A 15864-nucleotide genomic window follows, 5' to 3' on the forward strand; every position below is an offset into this window, starting at 1 on the left:
CTTTAGTTTCTTTGTGTATATCTCTTTCATATTCATTTCATAAAATTTACTGTTTGCAATAGCATGAATTGTTCTATATAATAAGAATGTTCTTATCCCAAGCATAAAAACAATGCCGTATTTTGCGAAACCTTTTCAACTTTTGATCTTCAGTGCTGTACAACTTTGTACATTTTTCACTTTCGATCTTTTATATCTGGGCGTCACTGGTGAGTCTTGTGTGGGCAAGGCGCGTTTTTGGCGTATTGAATTTTAAACCTGATGCTTTTTGTTATCTATTAATCATGTTTTTCTGTGTCTAATATGTTCTCCTATTTATTTGTATTGTAGTCCTGTAATATTATGTTGTCATTTCAATGTTATATTTAACTTTGCCATTAAAGTGCGAGGTTTGGCATGCCTTAAAACCAGGTTCAACCCACCACTTTTATTCCCCTTTAAAAGTGTCCTGTACCAAGTCAGGAAGATGGTCATTGTTATAATATTGTTTGTTTCTCTTTGTGTTGCATTTTAACGTTGAGTCGTTTGTGTTTTCTCTTATTTTTGAGATATTGAGATAAGACGTGGCACGGTACTTGTCTATCCCAAATTCATGTATTTGGTTTTCATGTTACATTTGTTATTCTCGTGGTGTTTTGTCTGATGATTGGTCTGTTTCTGTGTGTGTTGCGTTTCGGTGTTGTGTCGTTGTTCTCCTCTTATATTTTTAAAATGCGTTTCGCTCGGTTTTGAGTTGTTACCCCGATTTTGTTTTTTGTCCATGGATTTATGAGTTTTGAACAGCGGTATACTACTGTTGCCTTTATTTGAAAGAATCCATTTTATATAAAATTTAATATTTTCATCATATACATGTACTTTTTATATAATTCATGAGAATGACACTGATAAATTTTTAATATGACTAGATGATTGTTCCTTTAAAAAATTTATAATTTCAAAATTAAAATCGTCTCGTTTGTCATAGATTCTGGTACTGAGATGACTGTGTATATATAAGTCAAATTCGAGATATAAGTCTAAAAATGAGACGGAAGAAGCCGTGTTTGTTGTTTATTTAATTTCTAGTTCTGGGAGTTATATTGATACGGCAGGTGTTCCCTCATCACCAGACATGACAAATATCTCATACATGACTCATTCAGATCATCGTCCTAGTGACTATAGCAATATCACACATATACAGCCATGTTCAGCTCTCCTTAAAGACATTTTGGTTTTTGATGACACAGATCAACACTGTCGCATTTCGAAATGTGAGACCAAAGGCTGCAAAACGTGTGCAATTTTATATAGAGATGCTGAATTCACTAGCAATTTGACCAATAAAGTCATTTTTTTCCAGAAGGTGATCTGAAGTGTAAATCGATAAATGTCGTCTACGCATTAGAGTACAACCTTTGCGGATTAGTATACGTCGGTGAAACGAAAGGAAGGCTGAACAAACGTATGTGCGGTCATAGATAAAAAAAATAACCTCAATGTTAACGACATTCTATACCAGCTTTTCAATCAGCCCGATCATTCCATCGTTTCCATGACAGTTCGCATTATCGAAAAGATAAACCATAGCTCTAACAATATCTTTCAGCGACTCTCCGTAGACAAAAAAACAAAAGGAGGACTACTGGATTAGACAATTGGGAACTGTGACACCTTATGGTTGCAATGACAGAATTGATGGTATAGGTATTCTATCTAGTCCTTCGTGTAACTCGGTGAATGTGATGAATATTTTTAACTCGACTCCTCGACTTAGACACAGTCATGGTCATCGTCATTATACATTACCTTCTCTGCATGATGACTATATTAGTGACTTGCTGCCATTTATACAAAAGCCGTTAGGTATTCATAACATTCGCACGAAACTTTACTCATTACCCCTTTCAAAACTTCATTCTCTATTCAATTTATGGTTGGAATCCACTGTTACAAACCCTCATTCAAACCAATACAAACTTTGAAGCTATAATTTCACAGACTTTTCAAGCCAGACTGCATTGGAAAAGATGAAAAAGAGAAAAGATCTTTCCTTAATCTTTCATTTGCCAACAAAGGTCTCGATGGCGTCAACTAAGGCAATATTCTTCATCATAAATTAGTTCAATCGAAAATACCTCCTTATTTTAAAGACCAGTCTGTACCAATCATTTCTTATACATATAACAAACCTATTGCAACTAAAATTTTCAATTACAAACACGTTTTGCAAGATCTCGATATTGACGACTTCAAGTCTAAACCTCCCGATTGCACTTGTGCTAGTTCCCAATTTACATATAATCCTGCTGGCCACGTTATTACCGGTGACCTCAACATTGTTAATAACACTTCTCTACGAAATGTGTTATCGAAAGGTCCGAAATATCGTGAGCCTTAATCCATCATTTGGAAATAAAACTTTAAAATTTTGATGGATTCAGTCGAGGATTATGCCAGGCCATGTGCTAAGCGCGAGAAGGAAGACTTAGACACTCTTTCCGAATTGATTAAGGCATGCAGTGAGGTCGTTGATACAAATCAGAATTAAGAAACTGAATGGGTCTATAAATGCACATGCTTCGTCAATCTTTAAAGACTCAAATGTTGCAAAACACCTATCCTACCTCCATGACAAATATGTTGTTGTCTCCGCAGATAAAGCCCTAAACAACATCGTTTTTGTGTGTAAAACACATTACATTAACTGCTTGATAAACGAATAAGGTATTGACAATTCACTTGGAAACTCAACATATACCCTCACGACACTTACCAAAGAGGAAATCCTGGATAATCATAGGTCTGTTCTATGTTCCTTTGGAATTTCAACCAAAGATGAAGAAATGGATCTTCTTCCATCACTGCATTGGATAAATAAACTACACAAGTGTCATACAAACAACGGTATATTACTGGGTCTTCCAAGTGCTCCACGAAACCTCTTTCTAAATTATTAACATCTATTTTATCAGCAATCAAAGACGGGCTTCAAAGTTATTGTGAAACTGCCTATTCTAGAGGTGGCGTGAATCAGATGTGGATACTTCAAAATTCCAAAGATCTTTTAGAGAGCATTCAATCTAACTCTCTTTCATCTTGTAACAGTATTAAAACATTTGACTTTTCTACTCTTTACACAAGTATTCCATATTCCAAACTAAAAGACAAATTGAAAGAGTCGGTGTTGCTTTGCTTTACTAAAACGAATGGCCAACGTAGATACAAGTATCTTGTTTTAGGGAGGGATACATCCTACTTTGTAAAGGATCACTCTGGTTCAAACAAAAATTCACTAAAACCGATATTATCAAGATGCTTGATTTCTTGATTGACAACATATTTGTTACGTTCGGAGGACTTGTTTTTCAACAGAGTGTCGGCATACCAATGGGAACAAACTGTGCCCCTCTACTTTCCGACTTGTTTCTTTATTATTATGAGGCTGACTTCATGCAAGAACTTCTTAGAAAGAAAGATAAGAAATTAGCAATATCCTTTAACTCTACTTTCCGCTATAAAGATGATGTTCTTTCACTAAATAATTCAAATTTTGTTGACCATGTGGAACGCATCTATCCCATCGAACTAGAGATAAAGGATACAACAGATACAGTTAAGTCGGTTTCATATCTTGACTTACATCTAGAAATTGACAATGAGGGTCGGTTGAAAACAAAAGTTTACGACAAAAGATATAATTTCAGCTTTGCAATTGTGAACTTTCCATTTCTAAGTAGGAACATTCCAGCAGCACTTGCATACGGGGTAAATTTCTCCCAATTGATACGATATTCCCGTGCTTGCATTTCCTATCATGATTTTTTTTATAGAGGGTTGCTGCTCACAAGGAAGCTATTAAATCAAGAGTTCCAAATGGTGAAGTTGAAATCATCCCTTCGTAAATTTTACGGACGCCATCACGAGTTGGTTAACCGTTATGGAATAACCGTTTCACAAATGATATCGGTTATGTTCCTTTCGTCGTAACTACAATCCCCTTCCCTTTCATAAATGTGACCTACCGAATTAGACTATTTACCGGATTTGTTATCACACAAGCAACACGACGGGTGCCACATGTGGAGCAGGATCTGCTTACCCTTCCGGAGCACCTGAGATCACCCCTAGTTTTTGGTGGGGGTTCGTGTTATTTAGTCTTTAGTTTTCTATGTCGTGTCATATGTACTGCTGTTTGTCTTTTTCCTTTTTAACAATGGCGTTGTCAGTTTATTTTAGATTTATGAGTTTGACTGTCCCTTCGGTATCTTTCGTCCCTCTTTTAATGGAACCCAATCAGAAAAGTTCGGATTGTTTATGGAAAGAACATCGATCATCAATATATCTGAAAATGAAATTAAATACTCTGGCTTCTTTGATCTTCTAGTTTTTGAGAAGTGTCAGAAAGAACTCCGATTCATATGAAAATAAGAAGAGGTCTCATCTACTATTTAGACTCGCCTAGAACATGAACCTCGCATTCAGGCAATTTCCGTTTAATTTACGGTCCAGTCAGAGCCAGAGCAAGGTCTAATACACATTTTTCTAGCATTGACTAGTTAAAGACCTAAGAAATAATGCGATATTACAAAATTAAATCCTGTATAAACCCCTTTACTAAAAATATCCCTCTCGCATTAACCATCTTAATCTTCAATATTGCTATCAAAATGTACCCCACTTTTTTATAAACCCGAAATCTGATTATCATAAAATATCTAGTTAGTGAACAATTCCTTCCGTTTTTTTGGAACCTGGTAAAGTAAAATATGATTTTAGAAGTATTTGACTCTAAACCCGAAACATATATGATCATATATATCAAGCTATCTGAAAAAAATATTTAAGTTAAACACTACGATAAAATGAAATTTCGAGTTAAACTTCCCAAATCTAGACATTGAGTATTTGACTCAAACACGAGAAAAGCGACACTAGCTAGAACCAAGGATTTGTATAGTAATATAGTTACTATACAAATCCTTGATAAAACTTAGTTTTAAATATTATATCTAAAAATAGAAACAGGGGATTTACACAAGCATAAACGTTACAGTTTTTACCCTGTATCGATTACACATGATAGTCCATGATATAGTACGTGCGAATTATCTGTTTAGATTTAAAAAGGCTGCAAAGTGTGTACAAAAACTAAACAGTTACACAGACACAGACCCCATGCTTATGTTATGCTTGAGCTTTTGTAATTTATTCGAAAATACAGTTTTGAACTATTCATGATTTATACCTGTATATAATAACTAGGCTAACCAAACACTTAACACACACTCTACTGAGTGCAAAATTGTGTACATACATTGATTATCAATAGTGCATGTTAGACACAATCATGGAGAGCGATGATGTATTGTTTTGGTCAAAAGCAACGGGAACATTCCTGGTTTCATCAGCCTTGCTTTACATCGCATGGAAAAAAATGAAAAGCAAAGCGCCTAAGTAAGTTAACATCATGTTTACATATTATATATTATACATGTATACATATGTTCTTCGTCGCTTGTTCAGAATATCAAGATACATATAAGTAATAGTTATTTATAATAATGTTAAGTATGCATATTCAAATCTTTATGAACAGACTTATACGATTTCTATAACATATTGACTGGAAATTTTAACCTGAATAATCCAGTCGTTCTATTCCGATCAGTGTCCTGCAGAGGTACAAACCTCTACAGGACACCGCAGGCGGATTTAGTGGGGCAGGGGGTCCGGGACCCCCTTGAAAGTTTCTGGGGGAAATTTGGATAATTATATACAAATATATCATGCTTACAAGGGGTATTTGCCAAAAATACCGGTTGAGAGGTACAAATTTCCAGAGCCGTTAGGCGAGGGAAATTTGATTACCTCGAAACCGGTATTTTTGGCAAATACCCCTTGTAAGCATGATATAATTGTTTAATTCCACCGAATGTTCCACCTCAGAAAGTTGATTATAATCAGATACATTTTTGAATCTTATGAAACTTCGACTTGAATGTATAATTTTTTTATACACTGCAGCTGTGCTATTTGCGAAGTCAAGTTGCATTAACCGTATAATCGTTTCTTATCCTTTTTTTTTATGTACAGTCACTGACTGTATATATATCTCCCTTTTTATGATCATAATCTGGTTCTCGACTGACTACTACACTTTGTTCATCAGTTTCAGTGAAGCGTAATACAAGTGGATCTCAGTTTTATGTGACCGGTTGACAATATTCGATTCCTTTGAGTTTTATTTATGACGTCATTCACGGATTATTTACGTCAGTCGGTTCAAATTCAATAATGATGCTTTTTATCCTAATTTTTTCATCTGGAACCATATATTTGGAATGACCATGAATTTGTCATATTAGAATAGAAATAATTCATTGAGTTATTTTTAGACATGGTATTCCCCATCTGCCATGGTATTTGCTAGCAAATACCCCGGCACATGGAATTCCCTAATGGCAAACACCCCGGCGGAGAAAAGAAATCTTAATATGTATAAATTGGTGAAAAATACCATGTTTCTCATCCAATCAAAATACAGCATTATTACATAAGGTGGAATTATATAGGAAATCACTGAAGCATGACCGAAACGGGACCACTCTTAGACAGTCAGTAGGCCCCCACTTATTAAAATTTCTGGATCCGCAACTGGACACTGACTGTAAAGAGTGCGCAGAATTATTCGAGTTATTGAAATCAATTAAAAAAACTCCCAAGCTACCAGTACATACATAATCCGTGATAACTGCAGTTGTAAGAATTTTTTTTTTAAGAATTTCACTATTCTTGTTACTAAACATGCTAAACAGTGTAGTCTGAAATCCATGCTCTCCACGAGTATCAGATAAAATAGGCCTAAAAATTTAACAAGTTGAAAAAGGAAAAGTCATTATACACCTCTTTACCAATAACATCCCTGTTTTACGACACTCGGGACATCAAACCATGGAGTCAGATCGTCATTCACACGGACGGTACATTCGACGTTATCAAAGAGAGATTGTACAGCACTAAGAAACTTGCCTTGTATTCCTATTTTTCGCAACTTATACCATAATAATGTTCGATTGACTGTGTCGAATGCTTTTTTCATATCAATGAAGCATGCAAAAGTTGATTTCCGTGCAATTTTCCTGTCGTTCAAAGTCTGGTAGAGTGAATGAATGTGTTCTTCGCAACTTCGACCTTTCCGAAAACCGTTTTGCTCTTCACTTAAGTAGTTGTTGTCTTCTAACCATTTTGTGAGCCGTGCATTAAGAATGATGCAATAAATTTTACACGGAACCAATATCAACGTTATTCCTCTATAGTACTATAGGGTTATTGCATGAATATTGGGGAATATTGTCCCGAGTAGAATCTTATATTGCACGAGCTTGCGAGTGCAAAATATGTTCTACGAGGGACAATATTCCCCAATATTCATGCAATAACCCTTTTATTGTATAGCAATATAATACTTAAAACTTAAAAGTAAAATTTGGTTTAAACTAGATTTTGACGTTGATGACGTCATGAATTTTTGAAGATTTATTGCACTAGTGCAATATTGGAATTTATTGCACGCTAACTTTTGGTTGCTTTCTGTGGGAAATATTATATTGCTATACAATAAAATGGATTCCTGTCATCATTTGAATTTGGTTTTAATATAGGGTTAATGATGCTTCTATTCCACTCCGACTGTACTATTCCTAGATCGAAACATCCACTGATAATAGTATACAGCAATTCTGCTGCTGAATCGTTTTTCAGAACCTCGGCCGGAGTATCGTCTTTTCCCGTGGCTTTTCTATTTTTTGCACTTGTGATCGCAAATGTTACTTCCTCTCGAGTTATCGATTCGTTTAATGCAGAAATATCACGTTGTTCATGTACATTTTCCTGGTCATCGGGCATTGCGAAGTTAGAATCCTCGGTAAATAAGTTTTTGAAATCATCTCTCCAACGGTTTAATACATTATTTTCATTTGAATCAATAGTTCCATCTTAGTTTACAACCGCCGATGGTATACACTTAGTTCTTTACTACTTTTTAGCCAGCTTTTCTCCGCTGCACAAACTTTTTCCCATTGACAGTTCAAAGTGTCATTCCAGTACGGCTTGTACAACGATTTATTTCTTTTACTATATCCGGTTGACACGGGAATTTTATTTTCCATCTCCTTATGAGTCAGTGTCGTGAATGCATCATACGCATGTTGAATATTCCCCGAAATACGAATCGAGTTTTCAATTTGTAGTATTGTTAAATTCACTACATCGAGAATTTCATTGCTACTTAAAAAATCATCAGGCATTAAATTTAGTTTGTATCTTTTTCGTTTATCGGTACTATCATGAGCGGAATTTGAGGTTTGTGCAAATTTCGGTTGTCTTATATCGCAACACAACAACGAGTGATCCGGAATCCCGTCTGGTACATAGTTACATTCGCATATTATCTTTGACATCATACAACACCATAAGAAACAAGAACCCCTCCCCCCCCCAAAAAAAAAAAAAAAAAAACAAACAAAAAAAAACAAAAAAACTATTCTGTTACATTCTTTGTTTTTTTTCTCAATTCTAGTAAGATCCACCCACCAGATACAGTGATAGTTCATCATCTTGGCCGAGGACCATATGCACCTAGTTTGACACCATATGGTATTAAATTAGAAACGTACCTGCGAATGGCAAAAATTCCATATAAAGTAGGTATTAATCCAATTACTAACATTCTGAAATAAGTTAGAGAATAAACAAAAATTGAAGATCATTCTTAAAACTAATAAGGGCTCTTTCAATATCATTTGTCGTTTACTGTCATTTTGAAATAAAAAGAAAATGCACGTTGTTTTTAACTACATTTATATTTGATCTCCAGAAGAAATCTTTTTTGGCACCGCATCCGTAATTTCCTTTATTAAGTTCTAGATATCTATCTTTCGTGCTTTGAAATCAGATATTTATTACCTTTTTTATATCTTTTTCAATTTTTTTTTGCTTATTTCAGAAATAATTAAAAGATTAACAAAAAAAACCCCATAAAACAATTCAGAACATTACATTTTTCTTTTTTGACTTATCTTACTTATAATTTTAATTTGTATGAAATATTGTCATGGTCATTAAGAGATTGTTTACTAGAGATGTATATAGAGTTAATAGCAAATAATTCATCATACTACACTAAATCTTTACTTTATATTACAACGTACGTTGGTTTTTAGAATGAGCACGGGTCCGCTTCTAGCAAAAAAGGAAAATACCCATGGATTGAATACAATGGAGAATGTTTATCAGATACTGAATTTTGTATAGAATTTTTGAATGATAAACGAGGAATCGATCTAGACAAAGACTTTACAGTAATGGAAAGGGGAACAGCAAGAGCTTTCCAGAAAATGTTAGAAGAAAACACTTACTGGTATATCATTTTTTTTAACATATTCACGTTTTGTGACATTAGTTTCAGAATACAATAGAATGTATTAACAAGTAATGCCCAGAACTAATATATTTAAAAGTCTCTTGATGTTTTAAAAAAACATCATATTAAGAGCTTTTGCAAGAGTCAGCTCATGTTTGCATTGGTGTTCATATTTAACAATGAAGCTAGAGTTAATTATAGTTAAATCTGTATACTCTAAATATGACAATTTTTCCACCAAACAATTTCCGTATTTTTAGTCCTTATAAATATATACGTTATTTATAATACCCCATTCCTAGGTCTGTTTGTCACATTGCAATCACCTGTTCGTTTGTCAGTTCTTCTTCTTCCAGGTAAGGAACCGAATTCAAATTTGAATGTATGAGGTCCCGCGCAAACTAACGCAATGTCGTACAACACAGAAAGTTTTCTCTTGGCTATTTACAGGATAACACGTTCTCTCTATTTATACAATTAAAACTATGTACAGGATGTAACTGTCTCAATTTTAGCAGAGCATGAATTCATGGCAGCTCTGAATCAATCAACTATGTCAGCTGATGTTGCTGATGTTGGCAGTTGGTTTCATTCTCTAATGGTTCTTGGAAAAAATGAATGTCCGAAGGCGTCTATTGTGACCCTTTCTTAGAAGAAGCGGGTTTCACCTCTGGTCCGGCAATCGTTTGGCGTCATATACTGGTGCCTATCTATGTCTATTAGATCATGTTGGATTTTGAACAGCATGCATAGCCTATTTTGTTTCCTGCGGTCTTCAAGGCTTTCTACATAAGAAAATGCCGGTCCCAAGTCAGGAATATGACAGTTGTTATCCATTCGTTTGATGTGTTTGTACTTTTGAATTTGCCATTTGATTTGGGACTTTCCCTTTTGAATTTTCCTCGGAGTTCAGTTTTTTTGTGTTCTTACTTTTTTCCCATTTTTAAGATGTTACCATTTTTGTTACACAGCCAGGTGTGCGGTCTTTGTAGTTGTTGTTTACAAATGTTGCAGCTCTTTTATGTACCTTTTCGATTGCTTTTATTTTAGCTTGTTTCGTAGGGTCCAATACTGTGCAAGCATACTCAACCGAGGGTCTTACTATTGTTGAATATGCTGCTGCTTTGACCGGTTTTGTGCAATCTTTTTTGTTGCGTCAATTGAAGCCTAGTGTTTTGTTTCCTTTTCCCACTATATGGTCGATGTGTCTGTCCCAGGTTAGATCATTGCTGATAGTAACTCCCAGGTATTTACTAGCTTCAACGTTCCAGTGTGTGTCTGTGTAATTTGTAATTAGTCGGTATTACAGGACGGTTCTTGGATTGTATTATAATTACAATGCATTTTTTTTTGCATTGAAGCTCATTTGCCACTTATCTTCCCAGTCCTCTAATGATGTGAGATCTTTCTGTAGTAGGTCACTTTCTGCTCGGTTACTGATAGTTCGATAGAGGAGGCTGTTGTCTGCAAAAAGTTTGGTCTCTGATGATGTTGCTGTTTCTGGCCTATCGTTTATGTACTAGGCCAGGAACAGTAGGGGTCCAAGAACTGTTCCTCGAGGAACACCAGAGAGTTCTGGTACTTGTTCAGAGACAGCTCCTTCTAGAATAACGCTTTGCAGTTAGTCGCCACAATGTTCATCCCGATCCGATACAGTAGTTTAACATGACAACATAAAAAGACGCAATATAAAATATCTGGTTTCAAGTTATAAAGTTTAACTATAGTTTAGCCTAAATGATGACAATAGCCTTTGGACTTTTTTCCATTCGCAATTATTTCAGATTCAATGCACATTGATTTGCAGACGTAGTAAGCATGCTTTATAATATATTTCTTTTTCCATAACAGGGCATTTGCACTGGATAGATGGGTATATAATGTTTGGGAAGCTTGTACAGCCATGAAAGTTCCATCATTAGCTGGTTATTATGTTAGACGTCAAGTGAGGAATAATACGCATGCCCATGGTATTGGACGACATAGTTCAGATGAGGTGTATCATATAATGGAGCTTGATTTAAAGGCCCTCTCAGACTTCTTAGGTAAAGTATATATTGAAACATATTATAGACTTAGTTCACCTGATATGTATTATATTCAACAATTCCCACGTGATTGGTCCAAAAATAAAGTCCTAAAATCTTACCTAATCCTTTATTATTTCTAAATTGTTCAAAAAAGCATTTATTTTTATCAACAGGATTTGTGAAAGTTACTCATAGAAATTAGTCCCCGGATAAAATTTGCTTTTTAACTTATAAATTTCAATATTGTCTTCTGTACTATTCAATGCTGTTGCTTTCAGAAACACATCCAGGCCCCGTATAAGAAAATAGACATTTTACCAAAACAGGTTAAAAAACGGAAAAAAAGTTTTGGTATTAGTCTACTGTATAAAAGTCAATTAGTCTACTGTATAAAAGTCACACTGAGAAGTATTGATAGAACAAAAAATAAAACGGAGCTCGTAGCCTTATTTTCTGTTGTAGGTAGTAAAAAGTTTCTGCTCGGAGACAAGCCATGCCAGGCAGACTGTAGTGTGTTTGGTATTATTGGTAATGCTTACTGCCAATCGTTCGGCAGTCCAGTAGAATCAGCAGTCAAAAGCAAGTATTAAATATGTCAAATATTCAAACGTCTTGCTTAACCTAGAATGCGATGCTTCTGAATGCGAATATTAATAATTAAATAGTATCTAGAAAAAGTTAATTTATAAGGTGATTTCTATTATCATTATTGAATGCAAACATGTATATATATAAAATAGCATACGTGATAATGTATTGTATGTACGTTGAGTTAAAAAAATACAATATTATCGAATCATAGACTATTGGTATATTGGTATCGATTCAGCGCTAGATAATGAAAATAACATTTTATAAATTAAGTTCTTCATTAAGAACGCTCAAACCCGCTCGTCGTCCGTTAACTTTTACAAAAATCTTCTCCTCTGATGCTACTTGGCCAAGTTAAACCAACCTTGGCCACAATCAACATTGGGATATCTAGTTATAAAAATGTGTCCGAGGACCACTCCTACCAATGCAACCAACATGGCCGCCATGGGTATAAATAGAACATTCGGAGTGAATTCAATTTTGGCTTGTATCTCTGAAACTAAAGCATTTAGGGTAAATTTGACAATTCAAAATGTTCATGAGGTTTGGATCTACCTGCCCTGAAATTTGTAGACGAAACAGACACATCGTTGTTGGGCTGCTGCCCCTTCATTGGTAATTTTAAAGAAAATTTAGCAGTTTTTGGTTATTATCTTGAATATTATTTTAGATTATCTGATAGAGATGAACGGTAAGCAGAGTAAGATCTACAAAATTGTCAATTGACCAATTGAGGAGTTATTAACCTTGATTGTTAATTTTTTTTACAATTTTTTGTTATGAAAAGTTATTATTTGCAGTATTTATTATATTTAGTATTCTTTGCAATTAAGTAAAAGATATAAATAGAGAGATGATTTTTTTTTTGAAAAAACACTGTCAATTGATTACAATTTCATGATGAAAATATGCATTTCCAGAACAAAATTACAAAACATTACCGACAACTTGAAGGATGTCACAAAGTGGGTCCATAGATACACATAACTACAGTAATAATTATTAGAAATATTTGTTTAATGAAATCTTAATTTCATTTTTAGAATATAGGAACTTGTGTGATTATTGTGAAAGGATGAAACAGACATTCTGGCCTGACTGGGACGAATGCATTACCCATGGACATACAAAAGAGGCAACCAAATAATTACGTGTGTAATGCGCTTGTCTGCTTGCTTGCACAGGGTATCATAAAAACATGGAAATACAATTATTGCATTACATCATAGTTTAGGTGTACATAATTGTTTTTGTAGCAATTTTTTGTATTTTGTTAAACTGTCATTACACATATCTTTATAATAAAAATAAAACTTACTTGCTTATTTTATATTTGTTATGTTTGGTGGATGTGTATTTCTTTTGACAGACAATCAGTATTTCAATGAGAACTAACCTTGTTCTCCTCCTCCTGACTTATCCCTTGATTTATACGAGGCATACTTTAGAAAGATGTTTCTCGTGAAGAATTAAAAACAGAAGCTCGAATTATAATTCAACTTCAAGTTCCGCTACGTAGATCAGATCATGTCCTCTCAACAAAAATTCTAATATTGATGACTTTGTTGATCTCATCCAACTCATCGAACTGGGGATACTTCAAATGCATTTAAGTCTACCTCATATCTTTACTTTCTTTATGGAATTGACAATGAGGGTCGGTTGAGAACGTAACTTTACAGAAAGAGATGATTTTAGCTTTTCAATTGTGAACTGTCCTTTTATATGTAGCCTCATTCCAGCAGCCCCTGCATATACAGTAAACGTCTGTCAATTAATACGATATTCCAGAGCTAAAGTTTCCAAACACTATTTCCTTGATAGAGGGTTGCTATTCAGGGGCCAAAGATTCATGTCCTATGAAGTCATCCCAAATGAAGTTTTTCCGGAAAACCTGTTAAAATATACTTTTTCTCTTTTTTGGGTGTTTTGTAAAATGTGGTTTATGCTGTATTTAGACACCTCTACCCAGGAATTTGTTTTTCAAAGAACATATAAAAATTGCGGGTTTTATCCAACACAATCATAGGTTTGAACGTTGTTTTCAATTTAGACTTGTTTATATTTTTTCGATTGGGCTATTTTATTTGCTTTCGGGTTTAAATAACCTGTCCATCACATTTAGACTCTTCAAATTCAAGACTCTATCCTAAATGGAGGTATACGGCCTTTAAATGCCATTTCGATTCCTAACATCACCGAAGAAACATTATTTGTCAATATCAGGATATAGTGTATCAATCTTGCTCTTCATGTTTGCGGTATACCATCTCTTCTCCTTTTTTTTTTTTTTTTTTTATAGTTTATTGTACGGAAGCCGATAAGGGCCATTCCAAAAAAATATTTTATGTCGTTATTACGACAAAGCATGTCGTAATTTCGACATAACATGTCGTTATTACGACATCGCTGTGTCGTAATTTCGACATAACATGTCGTTATAACGACATCGCTATGTCGTAATTTCGACATATCATGTCGTAATAACGACATCCCTTGGAATTAAATCAATACTCAAGATATCCTTTGTTACATCTTATGACCCGCTATAACGGGTCATCAGGGTTTAAGGACACTCGTTGTTCGACCTGCTAGTCACATGCGTTTTGTTATAATATACTTTTTACTTCTTTGATATTTTTGAAAATATTGTTTGTTCAGATCCCTCTACCAAGAAATTTGTTTTGCATGAACAAATATAAAATTTTTGTCCAACGCAATCATAGGTTTTGACCTGTTGTTTGTTTATATATATTAGGCAGCAACCATTTGTTTTTCTGGGAAAAAAATGTTTGTTTCACCCTCAGCTGCCACTATATGTCATGCTAAATTTGAAAGAAAAAAATTGTTTTCGACTTGTCGCGAAAAAAATACATTGTTTTTCGCCGCAGGCAAAAAAAAATTGTCCAGAAAAAAAAACCCATAGCCCCCCCCCCCCAGAAAATCAAATGGTTGCTGCCTAATGTTCACAACTAAACCTTCCATATTTTATCCGCTTTAAAATTGATTGAAAATTGGTCCTTCTTGTCTTATTATATGCAGATTGGTTCTATAGAAACAGACTGGTTTTTTCTTGGGTAGTATTGAAAGAAAATATTTCAGAATATGTAGGATCAAGCTTTAAAAAAAAAAATAGCCATCTTGTGGATGGATTGTTTAGGTCTTACTTGTATAACGAGAATAAGAACATACAAAACACATTTTCACGTGTAAGTTCTAGAATATAAATCGTGTGATTAAATATTTCTGTTTATTCATTCCTTTGAGTACATGTCTATTTAACATAGTCATTTGGGAAATTCGTTTAAGTGTTTATATCTATGTTCAGTGGACCGTGAAATTGGTGTAAAAACTCTAATTTGGCATTACAATTAGGAAGATCATATCATAAGGAACATGTGAACTAAGTTTCAAGTTGATTGGACTTCAACTTAATCAAAAACTACCTTGACCAAAAAGTTTAACCTGAAGCGGGACGAACGGACAGATGAACGGACGAACGAACGAACGGTACAACGAACAGACGGACGAACAAACGGAAGCACAGACCAGAAAAAATGAGGTCCCACTTACGATAAAAACATGTGTTTTGGTTTAACCTAGTTCGGTATGATTTATCCAATAGTAATCAAAACTGTGGAAGGCGGATAGTACCGCAGTGATGATATTTTGAATCCCTTTTCAGCAAACTTAGCACATTGTATTAAGATCTCTTTGTAACTATAATATCAAATTCTGAGTTGAGAGATGTAACAGAATTAATGGAGGTTGCACTTGTAAAGCATAATAATTGGACTTTTTGGCTATCAGATAAGTCTGACTAAGGGAAACAAA

The 15864-nt window shown here is 34.5% G+C and overlaps 1 protein-coding gene across 1 annotated transcript; it reads left to right on the forward strand.

Annotated features, from left to right (window-relative positions):
- The first annotated feature begins 5100 nt into the window (after positions 1–5100).
- On the forward strand, positions 5101–13347 carry LOC134707025 (failed axon connections homolog). Its single transcript, XM_063566496.1, has 6 exons — positions 5101–5439; positions 8564–8687; positions 9207–9403; positions 11258–11451; positions 11899–12015; positions 13074–13347. The coding sequence occupies exons 1-6, from the start codon at positions 5318–5320 to the stop codon at positions 13175–13177; spliced, it is 858 nt and encodes a 285-aa protein (XP_063422566.1). The 5' UTR covers positions 5101–5317; the 3' UTR covers positions 13178–13347.
- The last annotated feature ends 2517 nt before the right edge of the window (positions 13348–15864 follow it).

This window comes from Mytilus trossulus, chromosome 2, assembly GCF_036588685.1.
Source record: "Mytilus trossulus isolate FHL-02 chromosome 2, PNRI_Mtr1.1.1.hap1, whole genome shotgun sequence".
NCBI classification, from domain to species: domain Eukaryota; kingdom Metazoa; phylum Mollusca; class Bivalvia; order Mytilida; family Mytilidae; genus Mytilus; species Mytilus trossulus.